The 20056-nt window shown below is 36.7% G+C and overlaps 1 protein-coding gene across 1 annotated transcript; it reads left to right on the top strand.

Annotated features, from left to right (window-relative positions):
- The first annotated feature begins 392 nt into the window (after positions 1–392).
- paqr7b (progestin and adipoQ receptor family member VII, b) lies at positions 393–5384 on the top strand. The gene is made up of 2 exons (XM_053493670.1): positions 393–536; positions 2562–5384. The coding sequence occupies exon 2, from the start codon at positions 2595–2597 to the stop codon at positions 3657–3659; it is 1065 nt and encodes a 354-aa protein (XP_053349645.1). The 5' UTR covers positions 393–536; positions 2562–2594; the 3' UTR covers positions 3660–5384.
- The last annotated feature ends 14672 nt before the right edge of the window (positions 5385–20056 follow it).

The raw sequence follows: 20056 nt of genomic DNA, 5'->3' as shown, positions 1-20056 counted from the left end.
GCTGGTCCATTCCTCATCAAATCACGTTTGTTTGGACTTTGTTGGACTGTGACACATTTTGCAATATAGTGGCCTCACACTGGCATCTTGTTTAACAGGACTGATTTCATATCATAGCTAACCTATGACAAGTTTTAAGATAACAGGCGTCTTCTGCACTGAATCATTTTTTACATATAGAATCTGACTCGCAAGACAACGTTATTAGGAAGTAGGCGGGTCTGTTTCACCCTCTTCATACATTGTAACCTAGATCTAAAGGCTGCAGTCTATTAGTCTTCTCTCCCATTGGTGGACAAGCAACCGAACACGTTGCGTGACTCACAGCGCGCTGCCCTGATTGGCTGATCCGCTTGTCCTTCTTTCGGTCTACACTTTTCTTTCTGCCTGGCTCTGCAGACCGCTGACAGGAGCCTCACCCGCAAGAAAATCCAACGAATATTTAGCGTTCATCATGTTTAGGTTTCAGGTCTACTTCACACGCGCGTGTAAAAGGTCGTGCACAAATCCGTTGTCGATTATTGCCTCTTGAAAAGGTAAGTCACCATCCACACAACGGGTGTCAGGCGGCGATAAGGAGAAAATGCGTAGTAATAATAATTATTCGTTTTTGTTCTGATGAGGATGGAGAGTTTTTTTTTTCAGGTATTATATTAACATGTCTGATATCGGTGACAGAGTGAAGAGCAAACTGAACTGTCATTAGAGGAACTGTACATCTAAGCGTCGTTCTCTATTTCTTCACATTGCGGTGTTTTTCCTTATCTGTCTATCCGGTGAAGTACATGAGCTAGAACATTCTCTAGTAGTTCAGCCTGTAGCTTTTCTACTCGAGGGTGTGGAGAGCTGTGGCCTGCTGTCGGGTGCCATTACTAAATGATTCATCAGGCTCAACTCACAAGTCTTTTAGTCTTTTAATTTACAGATACCTCTTAATGGTCTTTAACAGCCGAGGTTTACAACACAGACATTTAAGTGCCAGTTCGTGACTTAACATTAATAACATTATTACCATTACCTAATACAGATTAATGTAACATTACGTTTTAATCGCCCTAAATAATTACATAACGCTCTGTATAATTGTCTTATTTCATTAATTTCCTAGCTTTTACTCTGTATTTTTAATCACTTATACCTCTCAAGCAGGATAAAATTATCTTACTGTGTGGTTAGTTATTTTACTTACATTTTCACAGGAGATCAGATTACATAAAGGCATGGTTATGATAGATTTACTGAAAATGATTGCTCAACCTGCTTCAAGATGTCTATCATGTCCTGTAGGTTACATGCCAAGCTGTTCTTAAACTGATAGACAGTTTTTGCTAGCTGGTAAAAGAAAGGAATGCTACACTGCAGGGAATTTGTTTATAAGAAAATGTGCCCTATAAATCTACCCTTAATGTTTGATTTGTGATATACTGACTGAGAAAATAGGTACTACTTACATGGTGTATTTGAAATATAGAAATGCTGATTTTACTAAAAAAAAAAAAAAAAAACTTGTTGGGGATGTTTTCTAAAACGTTACTAATACTTTTATATGCAAAGATAAGCATTTACAGAAAATGAATGACTGATGGGAATGTTTCACACGGTGCTGCACACGACATGCTCCCATGTCAATGAATGCGGCCTTTAGTTCACATGCTTCTCTTCTAACCCTGTCAGTGTGAAATTGAAATAATGGCTACTCTCATAGATTTTTGTGGTGTCTTGCATGATCCCAGTTCTGACACCCACCTCTATTGTATATTATACAGAACATTTTGCATAGTACGCCATTCGGGACAATCAAATTTTGCACACATCCAAGTTTTCGCAACCTGCAAAATGAACCAATAAGTAGCCCTGCTAATACATTAACACTGCACATTTACTTTTTTCCCAAGTAAAAATGATACAATCTAGCCAAACTTATCTATAATTTTTCGAAAATTATTATGAAGCTTATTTCTCGTCAAATGTTACTAAAATTGTATGCACAAATTTCTTGTTCTATTAGTGGAGAATTTTGTTTCTTTCAAGAAATAAATTCCTAAAATAAGTCAAATTAACTGCCAATAGAACATGATTGTTTTTCCCTAAAGTTGTAGTAAATTTGATTTGAAATAAGTTTAATACTCTAATAATTGTTTTGTTGTAATCTTAGTGTACATAAAAGAATGTACAAAGAATGACCAGGGCTTCCTATGCTGAGGCTTCAATAAGAAAAAACACATACAAAAATGTAGTTTGAGACAACACTTTTTTTCCTCCCACATACAGCAATTGGGAATGAGGGGGAATATCACAGGGATTGTTGTGGTCACTTGTTATTAGCTGATTTGCATATTATATCTTGAAGCAAACGATTGCATCTGCAGTAGATCGTTGCTGGACCACAAGTGAAAAAGTACATAGTTGAACCTCACTGGTCTGCACTTTTAATACAATGTGTAGTAATAAAAGGATTATAAGAATACAATTAACTAAATAGTCAGTACTTCAAAGACAAATATATAACAAGAATGATTGTTCACCATGATGTTTTTTTGTTTGTTTTTACACACTTACAGGTCCTAGATTGTTCAGCTTTTCTAACCTTCACAATGGCGACCGTGGTGATGGAGCAGATTGGCCGCTTATTTATCAACGTGCAGCAGCTGCGTCAGATCCCCCAGTTGCTTGAGTCTGCCTTTCCCACGCTGCCATGCACTGTGAGCATCAGTGATGTGCCCTGCGTCTTCAGGGAATCACACGTACTCACAGGCTACCGGCCACCTGACCACAGCTGGCGCTATTACTTCCTCTCACTCTTCCAGCGACATAACGAAACATTAAACGTGTGGACGCACTTGCTAGCCTCACTTATTATACTTGTCAAGTTCCAGGAAGTGTCAGAGACTGTGGACTTTCTGCGTGACCCACACGCGCAGCCGCTCTTCATCGGTCTCCTGACTGCGTTCACATATCTAGCCTGCAGTGCTCTCGCCCACCTGCTTTCTGCCAAGTCTGAGCTTTCCTTTTACACTTTTTACTTCCTGGACTATGTGGGTGTGGCTGTGTACCAGTATGGCAGTGCCCTGGTGCATTTCTACTACTCAGTGGAAGAAACATGGCATGCTTACATTCGGGGCTTCTTCTTGCCCACTGCTGCTTTCATGGCATGGCTCTCATGCGCTGGTTGCTGCTATGGCAAATATGCCAGTCGGCGCCTGCCCTGGTTCGGTCCCAAGTTCTGTCAGATGGTACCCTCAGCCCTGGCCTACTGCTTAGATATCAGCCCAGTGGTGCATCGCATATACACGTGCTACAGTTCACAGCAGGCTTGCACCGACCCAGCTGTCACTTTTCACTTTTATCAGATCCTCTTCTTTCTGATCAGTGCCTTCTTCTTCTCTTACCCTCATCCAGAGTGCTGGTTCCCTGGGCGGTGTGACTTTATCGGCCAGGGCCACCAGATCTTCCACGTGTTTCTCGTGTTGTGTACACTGATGCAGATTGAGGCTGTGCGTTTGGACTACGCTGAGCGTAGGCCCTTGTACGAGCACCTGCACGGGGACTTGGCTCATGATGCAGCAGCTCTCTTCGTCTTTACAACATGCTGCAGTGCCCTGACTGCTTTCTACGTCCGGAAGCGAGTAAAAGCCTACCTTGAGGAAAAACAAGAATAACATGCTACATTAAAAAAGAGGAGCGCAGGAGGAGGCACGGGAAGGCAAGAATTTAAGGGAAGACTGAGCGCAGATGATTGCACTGGTATACTAAGTACACTGAAATTTATGGATCTGCTGCCATTCAATCACACTTTTGGGGGCGGGGAAGAGAACTGAACTGTAAACGCTTGTATATGTTGGTTGGACTACCAAAATGTATTTTTAATTAGTTATGTATTGTTCACATCATTTATAAACTAAAACACACATGAAGACGGGACACTAAATGAAACAAGTAGAGAGATCTTACTCTGATAAAATCTACTCTGAAGGCTTCTGAATGTCTAGTTGCATGAATGTGTGATATGTTTTATGGATGCAAAGGCACTGCAAATGTACTGATGGATAGAAATTCTTACCTCAGCTCAGATGGCGTACTATGCATATTTTACTGTGAGAAATGTGTTCACTTGTGTGAAACCTAAAATATAGTGAACTATTAATAGTTGTGATGATAGTCTAAAACCTCAAAAAATGTCTACATACATTTTGCACTAAATGGTTGCATTATAAAGCCAATAGGCTGTGCTGTAGTTTGTTTTACCAAAAAAGCCAAAATAATTGGGAACCTCATTAGGAATAAATTTTAACAAGACATTTTTTCCCTCTTTTTTTTAAATAGTTAAATGATGTGAGGTACTGCATGGTAAAGGCAGCCCTTTTTGTCACATATAAAAGTGCAGTACAGTAAAATTCTTTTCTTGTTTTTGCTAGGAAGCTGGAAGTGTAGCGCAGGACCAGTCAAGACCTCTCAGAAGCAGGCAAGGGTGAAGGCCTTGCTTAAGGGCCAGCAGTAGGAGCTTGGAAAGTGCCGAAATTTAAAATCATAATGATCGTGTCTGTTTGATTGGCCAGATCCTTAATCTCTGAGCCACCGCTGCTTGACTAAAGATGTTTATTTTAATAATGAACATCATTGGGACTTTTTTCCAAAATATTTTTGACACTTTTATACCCCTGTCCATAAAGCATTTATAGTCACAATGGATGACTGATGGTGATTGTGTTACAAGCTGCTGCATTAGCCCTCAGCATGCTCCCATGTCAGTGAATGTGGACTAAAAGCCACATTCACTGACATGGGAGCATGGGAGCATGCCTCACTTCTGAGCTCATAATTTTGAAAGTAAAAAATGCTACTCATAACATTTTTGGGGTCTTGCATGATCCCAGTCCTGATGACCACCTCTGTTGTATATTATATAGAACATATTGCATAGTACGCCATTCGAGACATATCTCTAATCTCAGCCAATCAGGATTTGCACAAATCCGTTTTTTTTCATAAACATTCTCAGTGTGATGCTAATGATCATGCTTAAATAACATCAGGTAGCAGCATGAAAAATGAGATCTAAAATGAGTTTAAATTAGATAAGCTCAATTTATTGGTGCTTAAAGGGACATTTAGGGCATGGCTGCTACACATACATAGTGCTGCACAATTAATCGCATAAAAATCTAAATCGTAATATGGACCTGCGCATTTATTAAATTGCAAAAGTCTGCAATTTTTTCCAAGTAGTATACACATAATTGGGAATTTATGTAGAGTTTGTGAAAAATTTAAGTGTTTGTTTATTTTTTAAATAGTTTTGAGGTGAAAAATAAATATTGGCAAACATTCACTCAATGCCGCGACCTAGATAAATGCGTTTGAATGTGCATTTAAATAGATTTTAATATGTGTCCCTATATATATATATATATATATATATATACATATATACACACATATATATATATATATATATATATATATATATATATATATATATATATATAGGGACACATATTTAAATCTATTCAAATGCACATTTGAACGCATTTATCTAGATCGCGTAAGCGTGTGTGTAAGCGCTGAGTGTAATCACTGAGTGTTGTGTGCGCCCCTAAATACTGCCACTTGATGTTTCCCTAACAGATTGAAATCAATACGCCTGCACATGTGCCAATATGCTTTACAGTCACACTTACGGCTGATAGATTTCTACTTTACACCGCAATAAACCAGGATAGTTTTCATATTTTATACTTTTTCTCATAATGAAAGGACTTAAAAAATGCACATTATATAAAGTTGAAAGTTCAGTCAATGTTTGTTGAATTGATTTGGTACTGATGTTTGCTTTACAGTATGATGTCAGTTATTAACATTGGGTCACAGGGGTTTTAGACAAACTGCATGCCCTTGATTATGTCATTGAGCGATTCCTGCTTTTGTCATCAAGATGTTATTGTCAAACCCTAAGGGCTACGGTATTGAATTTTGCCTTTTAACACTTCCTGATATCAGTAGCATTGTGTATATCGTGACCTGGGCGAAGTGTTTAGTGTTGCAGTGAGTGTTAAATGTGCTTGAATATGTGCATGCATCTATGTGGGTCAGTAAACTTGCGTGGTGGTGAGTGTGTGCAGTTTCTAGTTAATACAGCACTTAGCTGCTTGTGATAAGAAATGCTGTATGGGAGTGAATAATAATTACCAGTGTATTAGAGACCTTACTTATACCTACACTCATTGCCTTTTTTGTTATCACACTAGCCTGCACTTGATATGCCACTGACTGAGGTTACTCAGTCTGCCTCGACTATCTACTAGAAAGGGACCACAACAGGACCACTAGACTTTTTTAGATTAGACTACATTTTATTTGGGTGCTGATTTATTCTCAGCACAGCAGGGATATTGACATATTGGTGGCAGTGATATGAGTGTATCAGGGCAGATGGGTTGTGTTGTTGTAGGTCTACAAGTTGCAAGTGCATGTGGCTGGTAAAATGACCAGTGTGTGTAGTTAGGTAGTTGCACTTAATAAACCAGCAAAATCATGTTAAAACTCCTTTTTTATTTAATAGATGACATTTTACTTTTAGTTTTAGCACACATTTATTTAAATGTAACATTCTACACATGCCAATATAGATTTCTTTTTAATGGATGCATTACCTGATGTTGACTTAGTTTTTTTTTTAAAGATCTGTAGCACAAAAAGTGCATGATGAAGCATCATTTGAACACTTCATAACATAGATTTGCATCCCTGCAGTGCTTTTGGGAAACAGAGTGTTTTTAATGTATGAATTGTGTGTTATGTAGCGTGTCATATCGGCAGAGTGCAATAAGTATGACGTCACTGATTGGCGGCTCCATAGACTGATGATGTCAGTGACATGAAGTCTAATGAAGTGACTGACTGACTGTTGGACCAATAATGATTTCTTTGGCAAGAATATATGGCATAAAATGCCTGCAGCCTTTTTCAATTAAATTACTGGGATTTACCAGGTTTATTTGTTATTGAAACTAATTTGTACTAATTAATATTAACAGAAGAAAAACTGAACCTTTGATATTATTTTTTCGAAATGCAACTTATTCTGGTCTGTGTGTGGGGTAAGCTATATTACATAATGAAATTCTAAAAAGGAAGGTGTGTTAAGGGGACGCAAAAGTTGGCACCATGCCAGTGTTGATACAACAGTGATGAAGTCCGCACCAGGCGCGAGTAGGCTCGACCAGCCTGTCAGAATCTAGCTCAGTGTTTTATAATGGGAAAACCCACTACATGTGACTGACACAACTAAACTGTGAAAATTGATTTCACATTTAATCAGAACTTAAATATTAAAATAATTTGAATATTAAAAATACTTCTGTTTTAATTAATTAAATTAAATAAATACATTTAATGGTTTGTGTTACGGTCAGGACCAGGCATATACCATGAGGAAGGTTTGCCAGGAAAGTATTTGGCAATTCACTGATGATGGCACTGTTGTGTGCTTCTGGAGCTCGGTGTTAAACTCTCTATTCACACTCTGACTAACACTCATTGTCATACTGCAGAGACGTGAGAGAGACTAAAAAAAAGGCTGGGGTCTATTTAAAACAGAGCAACAACAACAAAACCAACATTGTATAAAATTACTCATGTTGCATTGTGGAATTACAATTAATAAAGAAGTGTTGTCCTGCCATTGTGTCTGTGAAAATTGTGCTATGGTTGAACACATAATATTTTCATGGTGTGTTATTTTTTAATCATTACGGTTAAATAGTTGAATTGTCATATGGCATACGTTGTTATAAAACAGAGTCACAGGTAATGCGGCATCTCACGTTTGAGTTACTTGTTATTGTTATTTTTCACGTTTTTTCTCTGTCTTGTGGCTTTCCTACAACCTCCCAAAAACATATTGATAGTTGTCAGACTGGCATTACACCCAGTATAGCTCCAGGCAGAAATAAGCATATGCTTATTGCAAACCTGAGTGTCATTGTAATATTTGCTTTAAAATCTTACAATAAGTGAAATGGGGCAGTGTATAGCATATAAGCCCTAATAAAAGAAAACCTCAATAATTTGATGCACAACTTTCAATTTATTTTAAGCGTTCTGAAATCAACACAGGATCCAAATTATACATATGTGGTTAAAAATACACATCTTTAGAATGAACACAATTGCAGGTTGAGCACCACTTTAACAGAACCAAATAAACAGAGTCAAGGGTCAGGGCAGGACAGAATCAAAAAACAGAAAACAAGTTCAACACCATGATATCAATACAGTAATATAAGGTTTGGTAAATGAGAGGATAAAGTAGGTTACACAAAGCATACTTTAGACTCTTGAGTCCTTTTACACTGTGTGCTGTGACTCAGGTGAACCTGAACGTGTATGCTATGAGATGGAATCTTCTGCAGCCATGTTTCTTGGCTGCATTGAGTTCTGTGAGTTTACATTAGACACAGATTGCTGTGTATATACACAATAGCACGCCTATTATTTGGTGAAATCTACTGTAATTTAGCAAGGGTCACCATTAGCAGAAACTTTTGGTAGTCACCAGAAGCTTCTGATAAAATTCTAGTTAAGATTTTGTCCACTTAAGCTTGCTTTATCCATTCAAGCACTGAGGCCAGTTCAAAGATACCACTCAAATATTAACATTACCATGACATTCATGTTCATAATGAGTGCAGGTAAACTTGTGATCACAAAATGTATTATCAGGATAGGATCCAGATCTGCTGCGACCCTGAACTGGATAAAGTGGTTACTTAGTAAAGTAGAGTAAAGTAAATACTGTAGGTAGGTTTACCTTTGGAAGCTTGTGATACCAGTGTCTAGCCTTTTTAACCTGTACAAAAAAACATTAAAGTAAAGTTTAACTTAAAAAAAAAAAATGATTCTTAAATAAACATGCATCATAACCTCTAGATTCACAAAGCATTTCATCTAAGTGTTTATTAGGCTGTCTTGGTTGTGCTCTTCAGTCCTTTTATTCACTTAAATTTGGTGAAATCTAAGATATTGCTGTTTATCTGTTATTAAAAGTGGGATGGCAAAAGACAAGTAAAGATCGAGTACAGGAGGGAAAAAAATAGTCAGTTCAAAACAAATGCAAGCAATTTCTTTTAATTCTTGACTGCCTGTCTACCTTATGAGAAAAATTTGGATGTCAAGCCATTTCAGGATATTAAGGCTATTCGAGGAAGTTGATAATAGGTAATAGTGATGACAGTGGATGACAGTGAAGAATTACTTGTATACCATAACATTCATAATACTTCTGTCCTTGTACAATGAGACATGAATAAATTGTCATAGTGTCATATGTTGGACATAGTGCAAAATAATTTTACATACTGCGAATATATGATGATTAATTATAAAAAATGAACTCTGTCATGTTAATGACTGTCTTGAGACATAAAACTTTAAAGCAACTTTATTAATGCAGCTATTAATAAATTATGGGGAGAAAAAATAAGAAAGAATCTACAAGCGGTGTTGAGAGGAACAGTAAATGCTATCTTGCGCATACAAATATAGATATGAGTTTCTGTAAATAGATATGAATATACTGTAGATATGATGTCGATTAACTCTGATACACTACAAACAACTGTATCTGAAACAAGGTGCTTTTAAGATCTGGCACCAAATCAGAATGTCACATGGAAAGATGACCACTTGGTGGCAGTCTTGCCAAAGCCTGAAAACATTGAAAAACATCTCAGCACACATTTTCTTCTTGCTGAAATAACAGCAATATAATAGTATTTTGAATTATCATATAATTTTGCCATTTTAAATTCAATTTCAATTACATTTTATTTTTATAAACAATAGGCGTTGTCACAAAGCAGCTTTAAAGGAATTTATAAATATACAGTAGGCTATGTCATTGCATACCCATGGTAACTAGATTTAAGTTTTAACCTTTAATAACCTGAAGGATGTATGAACCTGTTAACCAGAAATGTCATTCTTTTAGCTGCTGCAGAAGCATGAGAATGTTTCCTTCTGAGAAAGGGCAGGGTGACTTCAGATAAGAGCTCTATGTGCTTCACTGCTTATCTTAGCCTTCCACTTACTGCACATTCAAGCTCTTGAGCAGTTGTGTAAAAAAGTGAGGTCTGATACCATGTATCTGCTGTGCTACAACCGCAGCATCTTAGCAGAATGTAATATATTATCTGAAAAGATCACCTTGTACCACTCACCCAGTCTGCTTGAGATCTGATTGACATGGTTCCTGATTTTGGTAATCTTTTCCAATTTATTCACTTTCACCTTTAAATGCTGTCCAAATTCATCCCAGTAACACATCCGGTTATTGGCTGTCACAAATATAACACCTGTGAAATTTCCCACTCCAAGGTTTGCATCAAAACCACAGAGAAAATAAAAAGCCAATTTGTTACTGAAGGTTATTCTGAATTCTTAACACACTCGTTTTCCTTTAAAAGAGCACATGTTCATTTATGTTTTTCAAGAGAAATCCATCCAGAAACTGTGGGCACTTTTCAATCTCCAGGTCTCAGTGATTTATTTTTCCTCGGTGAGTAATAGATGGTGAGTGTTCTATAAATCTTAAGCTAAGCAGAGAGCGATGGCGAGAGTGTGAAGGACCCCATGCTGTGACAGAGCCTGACTCACGAGGGACTGAGTTCTGGATTGCCTCATTGGAAACACAGCTGAAAGGTTCCTTCTTGCTGAGGGAACCATGCTACACACATCATCATAGCTTCTGCATCTCACCACAGGCAGTGAGAAGTGATATGGACTGCAGCTGCAAATGAGGATTGCATCATATTTGCATAAGAAAATAGAACGAACAGAGAAAGAATGGAAAGAAACAACATGCGAAAGTTGTTTATTTCAGGGAAGTGTTATTTATTCCTTGTGCTAAATGTAATTGGGCATTTGTTCAATTTCTTGAACAAATCAAACACGAAGACCTACAGGAAGCAATGCTTTATTCAAACTGGGGTCTGTGAAGCTTAGCTAGTGGGTCTATGAGTGATTTTTCTTAACTCCCTGTTATCACAATTATTTGTGTGCATGGAGTTTTCATGTTCTCCCCATGCTTGGTCAATTTCCTCCCAAAATCCAAAGATATGCAGATTAGGCTAATTGGCGCTTTCTTTTTTTTTTTTCAAAATTGCTCGTTTTGTGTGAATGAGTGTGTGTGTATGTGTGTGTGTGTTCCCAGCGATGGATTGGCATCATGTCCGGGGTGTCCCCCACCTTGTCTCCTAGGACAGGCTGCAGGCCCCTCACGACCCAGAATACAGGATAACGCAGTATAGTTAGTACAGATAGTTCAATACACACTTTAATGTAATATTTTATCCAAACTTTGAACACAAAAACAGCCTATACATACTGTAATAGAAAATGTAACTATTTTTTTAATTAACAGCTTATGTGATAATATTTAAAAAGTCTTTGGTCCTCAAAATTATGCATTGTAATGATTTTGTGTGTGTTTTTTAAACAGAAATTGTAATCTAGCTAGATAAGCTTCTTACTCGTTTGGTGTTTTATATGTTATATACTGGCATATATAACAGCAATTAGTGTTTTAATGGTTTTTGGTCCTAAAACATGCAACATACATTTTTTACCATGAAAATGCTTAACATATCTTGCTTTCAGACCTTTTAGTTATGCTTTTAAAAAGATGAATGACTGAATGGTTGAAGGCTCTGTGGGCAGGTCATAATTAAGTGCAGCTTAAGGATGATTATACCTTTGTTAATTCTGCCCACGTAGAGGAACCAGACAAGTGGTGCACACATTCAACCTTTTGCTATACAGAGAGCTATGTCAGCAGAATGTGTGCTGTCTGCAAGTGTATGCGTGTGAGTGTGAAAGTGGGAGAATGCATGTACTTACTCACACAGATGTGTGTGACAGCATATACCAAATTAGGCTCTTAAATTCACCACATTCTACACCCCACAACTCACAGAAGTGTATTCACTTCTACAGCTATTTTCTTTGATACATAAAGAATACACAAATTGGTACTTCTGCTGTGATGAATTCCTTTTGTTCCTCATGTATTATTTGTTTAGAAGCCTCAAAATCACACAGGCAAGAGAGCAATAATCACCTTGCTGGCTGCTTCCTGTCCTCGAACTTTCAATTCCATCTCTTGTCTCCATCAATTTTTCAATCTGTAGACTTGAAATGACATTATACCAGTCCACATTTTCTCTCACCATCGTTCCAGAGCCTAGCCTTTCTCCACATTTGCATGCCTTTTTCTAAACCTTTCATTTTCTCTGCTAGAACATGATTTGTATCAAGGTTAGTGAAGTAATATCAGGCGGTCTGGGCCTGCAATCATGCAGGGTAATTAAAATTTGGACTTACTGGAAGACTCTGCTTTGTTCAGAGTTATTTAATTGCCCTATCTTTTTTACTGTGACTGCAAACTCCACTTACCTTCCTCTTCAATCTTGTTACTTCCTAAAAAAGTTAAGATAATTTTCTAACTTCTCTTTGTAAGTTATCAATTATTTTCATCTCCTCATTAAATGTATAATATGAAAATCTCTCTTTCTCTCTCCCCCTCTCTCTATCTATCTATCTATCTATCTATCTATCTATCTATCTATCTATATACAGTGGGGGAAATAAGTATTTCATTTCCGTGTATATACTCTATCTGTATCATACAAGATACTTACTTGATCTTAATATGACATACTTAAAAAGTATAAAATGCAATCACCGATGAAAATTCTGTATGCTAAAAATTTAATTAGTTGTTGTCAATTAAAAAAAAATTATTAGTTTTAGAACAATGCTGGAGATTTCAACACTACAAAATAATGTGTATAGACTTTGGTAATAAAGTAAAAACAACACCAACAGCAACACTAACAAATGTCAAGTGTTAAGCATTATGGTTCAGCTGTTCTGTAATAGTTCTTGCAAGAACAGTATTGTCAAGTGCATTTGCAAAACCCATTAAGCACCATAATAAAACTGGCTCTCTTAAAGACCATCACAGGAAAGCAAGACTAAAAAACGTACTGTACCTCTGCTGCAGAGTAGAAGTTCATTTAGAGTTACCAGCCTCAATCACCAATTAACACCATCTCAGATTAAAGCAGTTATGAGTCTTTACAGAGCATAAGTACTGTAGCAGACACATCTCAACATCAATTGTTCAAGGGAGATTATTGTATATTGGTTGCCTTTAGCATTGTTTAACGATGTAGAAAGAAATAAAAATCAGGAAAGACCATGGACTTACAGTAGAAGTTTGTGTCCAAACTTTCGATGTGTATTGACGAATGAACACCTTTGGCACAAGATATCCTTGCAACATATTTAAATATTTTGCAGATCAAATTAAGCATAATATCAGGATATCTGTTCAATCTTAAATTATTTTAAGAGATGTAAGATCCACAGAAGGATCAGTGTAGAGGGGATAAAGTGCTTTCAGCTGACTACACAGTTCAATATATCAACATAACAGGCATTTAGATGGCTAATGATTGTACAAGAAGGTGTATTTTAACTTGGCTGTGAGAGGTGCTCTGTCTGCTTTGACTTAACTGACGTGAATGGCCTCATTAAGACAGAGTAATGTCTTTGTGGCATAGGGCATGTGCTAAGTTTTTCTCTTTCCAATTCCTGCTTTCCATAGAGGAAGCTTAAAATGAACATTTTGGTCAGAAAGTGAGCGATCGGTTAAAAATTATCCTAAAAAATACATCCTAAAAACACAAAAAAAATTATTAAACTAGAATGAACTAATTTAGCATTGGAAATCTTTAACAAGTATTTCTTGTTTTTTAATTTTATTTTTTTAGCCATTTGTGTGACAAACGAGGTCATCGTGGCACACACAAAATTTTAATTCTGGCAAACCTTATCCACTTCATAATTCCACTTTCTTTGCAATTTCTCTGTATAGTTGTATAGTTCAAAAGAAATACATCTATACATCATTGAAACTACTATGGACTTTTAGCATTTGCACTTTCTGCATTTTTAAATGTTTGTATAAATCAAGATTTTGGTGACCTTATAATATTTTAGAACAAGGCTACAGTATGTTGGTATGAAACAGCAACCTAGGCAGTTCGTCTCCTCCTCCACTGGCAGTGTGTTTCCTGTTCTATTCAGAGTCTATAGATTGTTATAATTTTTTACCACAGGTGCAATGGAAAGACTGTAGCATTAAGTTTGGCAAATACAAAGGTTTTTTCCCCAAAAGCCAGCAGGCCTTATCTTTTCATATTGTTGTTTCTACTTTATGCAGGATTGAGGCAAATTGGCTGACGGGGAAAGGCTACTGGTTAATTTTACCTACATTTTACCTAGGATTTCATCTCTTGGTTAGTTTTTTACTCATGTGCAGTTGGTAAGGAAGCCTGTAGTGAGGTGATTGAATTGGATTTGTGATTGAGAATTACAGAGTGTATAGCAGGCAGTTTAATAATGTGCAATGGGTATAGAAAAGTATTACCCAATTTAAAATAATCAGATTTATTATTATTACACGCACAGCTTTGCACATCTAGACGTTGCAATATTTGCCCCCTCTTTGGTGAACTGCTGAGGTTAAGCGTTGAATTTGATGGTAAGCATTTGAGGAATGCAGTCTTCAAATCATTCGACAGACTTTAATGTGGTTTAAGTCTGGGCTCTGACTAGGCCATTCAAGGACATTCATCGTTTTTTCCTTCAACCACTGTGTGGTGAGTTTTGCTATGTATTTTCAGTCATTGTCATGTTAAAGGGTAAACTTTCTTCCCATTGACAGTGCTCTGGCTTTTTTCTTGCAAACCTTCAATACAAGCCACATTTCTTGAGAATTTGTGACAATGTTGGCCTGTGCACACAATGACCACTTTTTGTTGCTTCTTTAATTTCAGGCTGCAATGCAACAAAATGTGATTAATTTATAGAGGGTGATTCTTTTCTATAGCCATTGTATCTATAGCTAGCATGGACATCTGTCACATTACCTTTAGATAAGAAATAAAAAAATTATGTAAAGGTTAAAAGTTGCTGTAAAGGTTACTGCAAGCATATACTATACTTATATTTTTTATTATTTGATCTTGTTATTGCTCAAGTCTGTGATATGAAATAAACTATTGAGATCTCTAGTCTTATGATTTGCATAAAAATGATAATAATTAGACTAGTTTTCTAGGTTTGTTTAATAATTGTGTAAAAAATGTAGCACTTTTAGCAACAACAAGACATCTTTTAGGTGCTCATGGCTAAAAGCCTCTGCCAAATAAATAAATTTCTGTGATAAATGAAAACTGTAAATCCAGGCAATTTTAAAGGCAGTAGAGCAAAAATTTTTTTTATTAAAAACGTCAGTGAATAGTAAAAAATAATGTTGGCAACTTATTAAAAAGTTGATTCTGTGAAAGATAGATTGATGGGGTTGGCTTATGAATTTTTTCAGTTTAAAAGAATGTTAATTCTGTTAGTTAAAAATGCAAACATAAATGAACTGATTGCCAGGGGAGCTATATGGAGAGATTCAAAATATTCACTTTAAAAGCATGGGGTCAAGCTGTGTTCACTTTGACATTAGTAATTTTCTTTTTTGTGAGAAATTGCCCTCCTCTGGGGTGGCTGAAGGAAGGTTAATTTGGAGAAATCACTGTAGTGAAGCGGGTTGGCAGGAAAGCTAATATCTACTGGTAAGGCCCTTAGCAAGGTGGAAAATGTCAGCAAAGTGTTTAGACACAGCATGCATCTTAAATCAATCCCATTAATCCCAAAGTGAGAACAGTGGGAAAGCAGTGGCCAGTATAAAGGATATATCACCACTGTCATCAGACCCAACAATATCATTTTCATGTTTATTTTATATGTACATCTGTGTATATGTACAAAACCCAAATCTTTAAATGGCCGTTTAAAGTGATCTTCGTTCAATATCAGTGATCTTGCTGTAATTGATCTGCCTTAGCTAAAACATGTACTGTAGTATGTATTCTAAAATGTTGTTCTGCTCAACACAACCCTATAGAGTTACTGAGTTACTGTAGCCTTTCAGTCAGCTTAAATTTGTCCAGCCATTCTCTTCTAATCACATTCATAAAGGTGTTTTTGTGATTTGTGTTTTGTTTGTCTTTTGCACCATTCTGTTTAAACTCTACTGTATAGACAGTTGTGTGGGAAAATCTCAACAGCCCATCTGCCACCAACAGCCATGCCACAGCCCCCCCCCCCATCTCCACCCCCCTAATTCTGATGTCTGATGGAATAATACCTGCAGTTCTTGACTTACTGTATGTCTGGACAATTTTCTTCCCTGCTGCTACATGATTGACAGGTTTGTTATTTATTATTGATGTAAAAATTATAAACACTGCCTCAATTACGTGAGTATGTTGTCAATCGATCTAAGCCTACAGAAATGGTACACTGACCAAGAAATGTTCTTGATTGAAAATCAGCTGAAGGAAGTAAAAACCTTTCTGCTTCAGACAAGTTTGCACATCCAGATGGAGTGCTAGCAGGTTTGAGATCCTTTTTATTGTGTCTGGGTTTCTTTTTCACCAATTGAATTTTCATTATATTTTCTACTAGTTCTAGGTATAGACGCATAGCAATTTCATAGGAATTTACCTCAAAATCCTCATCATATATTTCTTTCTATGGTTTGCTGCCCTGAATTTCTAAAGAACATGTGACTAGTGTATGCTCTTTGATGTAATAACAGATGGACATGATACATACTGAATATACTTTTTATTTACTCAGAACATGACTTACCCCTTTCCCCTTGTGATTCAATTTTGTGTCTCTTCCGAATGGCCACTGTGTCCAAACTAATCATCGAGTGTATCTAAGTTTACCGGACAGTTTAGTGGTTCATTCATCAATTTTAAACTTAACATCTTTCTTTTGCACAATAAATCTAGCTGAAGCACAGAAATGAAGCACACCCCAGTCTTTATATACAGCACAACAGTGTGTTGCAAATATCTTGACAAAATCTAAATGGAAGTGTGTGAGGGAGCAGGCATTTGCTCTAAGCTTGAAATGTCTTGTCTTTGGATCAACACATTCATATAGATGGAGTCAGGGGTGACATTTTGGCACATGGCTTTAAATCATGAAGAGTAAGAGCAAAGACTAATGCTGATAAGAATTCTGGAATAGCTAAAGATCTACTGATACAAAGGTCAGTCCAAACTGTTCTGCAGCACTCCAAGCCTGGGGAATGCTGAAGGCGTCTAAAAATGCTTTAATCTCCTTTGAACAGTTGATATTGTGATGTGTCTGCTACTTATGCTCTGTAAAGACTTCATAATTCCTCTAATCTGAGGTGCTGTTAATTGGTCATTTTTCAGGCTGATAACTCTAAATGAACTTCTCGTCTGCGGCAGAGGTAGGTTTTGGTCTCGCCCTCCTGGGATGGCCTTCATGAGAGCCAGTTTCATTATGGTGCTTGACGGATTTTGCAAATGCACTTGACAATATTGTTCTTGCAAGAACTATTATAAAAAGGCTGACCTCTGTGTCTAAAAATAACAACTAACTGTTGTTTCTCTTGTTGTTATGTATTACCTAATTCCATATGTGTTATTTTATAGTTTTGAAATCCCCAGTATTGTTGTAGAATGTAGAAAATAAATCACTAAACAAAAAAAAAAGAAATTTGCAAGTGTTCTAAAACTTCGAACGGTATATGTGTGTGTGTGTGCGTGTGTGTGTGTGTGTGTGTGTGTGCATACACCATTTAAAAGTCTCTCTACTGTAAGTAGCATTCTGCTTCAGAATTCTTTATGGATATCTCACCTAAATAAACACAATAAAAAAGCAGCAACCGATTGAATAAAGAGTAATATTTGCAGTATTAATCTATTCCCTCTTGATGAAAATCTCAATGGCATGCTATGCAGTCATTTCTTGATATTTAAAGGTCCTTGGTTTTGCATTTGTATTTGTCAGCACCAGATAGTCTGGCTGTAAATATTTATAGAGGGACTGGTAGAAGGCGATAAGGAGTTGGGGTCTTTTGATGATAAACCTGGGAATTTGAGAAGGAATGTTTAATTAAATGTGTTTTGCATCAGTGAGACTAGATCCATAGCATTGGTAAAGATTAGGATGGGCTTATTAGAGGCTTAATTTAGATCTTTTTGCTCCATACAGCTTCAGTATGTGCAACAAGTTTTGTTATATGTAGGGGAAAAATAGGAGACCTTTAGCTCATCATTCTACACACAATAAAAACTAACTTAAGTCAAAAATTGGTGTTTGAGGTGTTTTGTTAATTTATATAAAAATACCAAAATATCCCATTTACATTTAGACCCATGACTCCAGGACTTTTATTCCTACAGTTATTCCAAAGTCACTTCTTACTTTGGTGTTAGGCTTTGGGTCATTTTCTTGCTAAAATGTAAACCACTGGTACAACCTGATATCCCAAAACCTCTGGAGAAGATTTTCTTTTAGGACAGCTCATTATTTTTTGCAACCATTTTCAGATCTGGGAAGACTGTTGGTAGTTACAAATCTTTTTCATTTAAAAATGATGTTCTTGACACAATCCTGTTTTGCAGGTCTAAATGCAAATGAGATATTTACAAAACACTTGGTGTATATATATATATATATATATATATATATATATATATAGAGAGAGAGAGAGAGAGAGAGAGAGTAAAATCATTCCTGTAAATTGGAGCAGCTATAGAGAACTTATTATAAATATACTTATTAGGAGTTTCTCACCTCCTACACTGTACCCCTATGCATCTGACTATGTATGTCCTTGCAAGATGATTTAGAAGAACTCCTTTAAAGTGCTTCTTGTGCATTATGTACCTCATCATCCAGTTGTCCATATTAATTCATTTATTAACTCATCCATCCATTCATCCATATATTTATTCATTCATTCATCCATCAATTCATCCATATATTTATCCATCCGTCCAGTCATTCATACGTTCAGTAACTGCTTTATCCTGGTTAGGGTCTCAGTGGATTCAGAGGCTGGAAACATTGGATGCAAGTTGGAAATATGCCCTGAATGGGATGCTAGTGCATGGCAGGTCAGAAAAGATATTGTAAAATTAAATATTCAAACACACAGTGCCTGCCTAATTATTCAGGTGTTTCACTGGGGTAGTGTGTGGATGGATTAATGCCCATTAAAGTGCCTTCTGGATATATTGTACTCAATGGCCTTTCCAGGAGAATGGAATGCTCCAGGGAAGTGCAGTTACTTGGAGGTATGAAGTTCATACTGTATGTACAGTTTAGTGGCTCATCTCTTGCTCTAGACCTCACTGAGAGTGCATAACACAGGGACTTCCTGGGATGGTTCTTGGCATTTAACTTCTTTAGAAGTAGTTGAACAGTAAATACAAAAAGACAGCCAAGTAGTCATGGCTTTTTTCCATAGTCTATACTGTATTATGCCACTTTAACCATGGTAATGTTATTTCATGTTATTTGGTAATGTACTATTTATTCTATTTGAAATTTCAGGGACTGAATGGGACCTTTATCATGTTTGACACCAGGTACCACATCAGAAGCATGTGTGAAGTGATCCTGTCCTGTAAAATCTCACTATTAACTTCCACTGCCATTTTGACTCATGACTGGGTTATTTAATTAGAGCATACTATTAAATGTTGATAGAACCTCCAGTTTACAGATGCATAGCTTTAGCTGTTTTTAATACCTAGTAAGAGTAATGATGCAGGCACAAGGACAGAGACAAATAACTGTTGTACTACTTATCTGAAACAGCAAAGAGAATAGCCTGGGCCAGATCTGGAGATCTACAAAGACACACAGACAGACAGAACGTGTGCAGGTATACAGTTTACAATCTTACAAAGTTTTTTTAATGCTTAAATCAGTCCCTGTTCTGTATCACAAGTGACTAGAAATAAGGCCAGATAGAAGACCAGTAACATGCTCATTAAAAGTATGCCCCCAGAGTACTATTCTGATAACGTGGCTATTTACTGTACACTGCAAATGCAAACACATACACTAATCATGCTACCAAATGCAAAAGAGGCTGTCATTG

This window comes from Clarias gariepinus, chromosome 4 (genome assembly GCF_024256425.1).
Source record: "Clarias gariepinus isolate MV-2021 ecotype Netherlands chromosome 4, CGAR_prim_01v2, whole genome shotgun sequence".
Taxonomy (NCBI): Eukaryota; Metazoa; Chordata; class Actinopteri; order Siluriformes; family Clariidae; genus Clarias; species Clarias gariepinus.
This window is presented reverse-complemented; position numbering and strand designations above follow the sequence as displayed.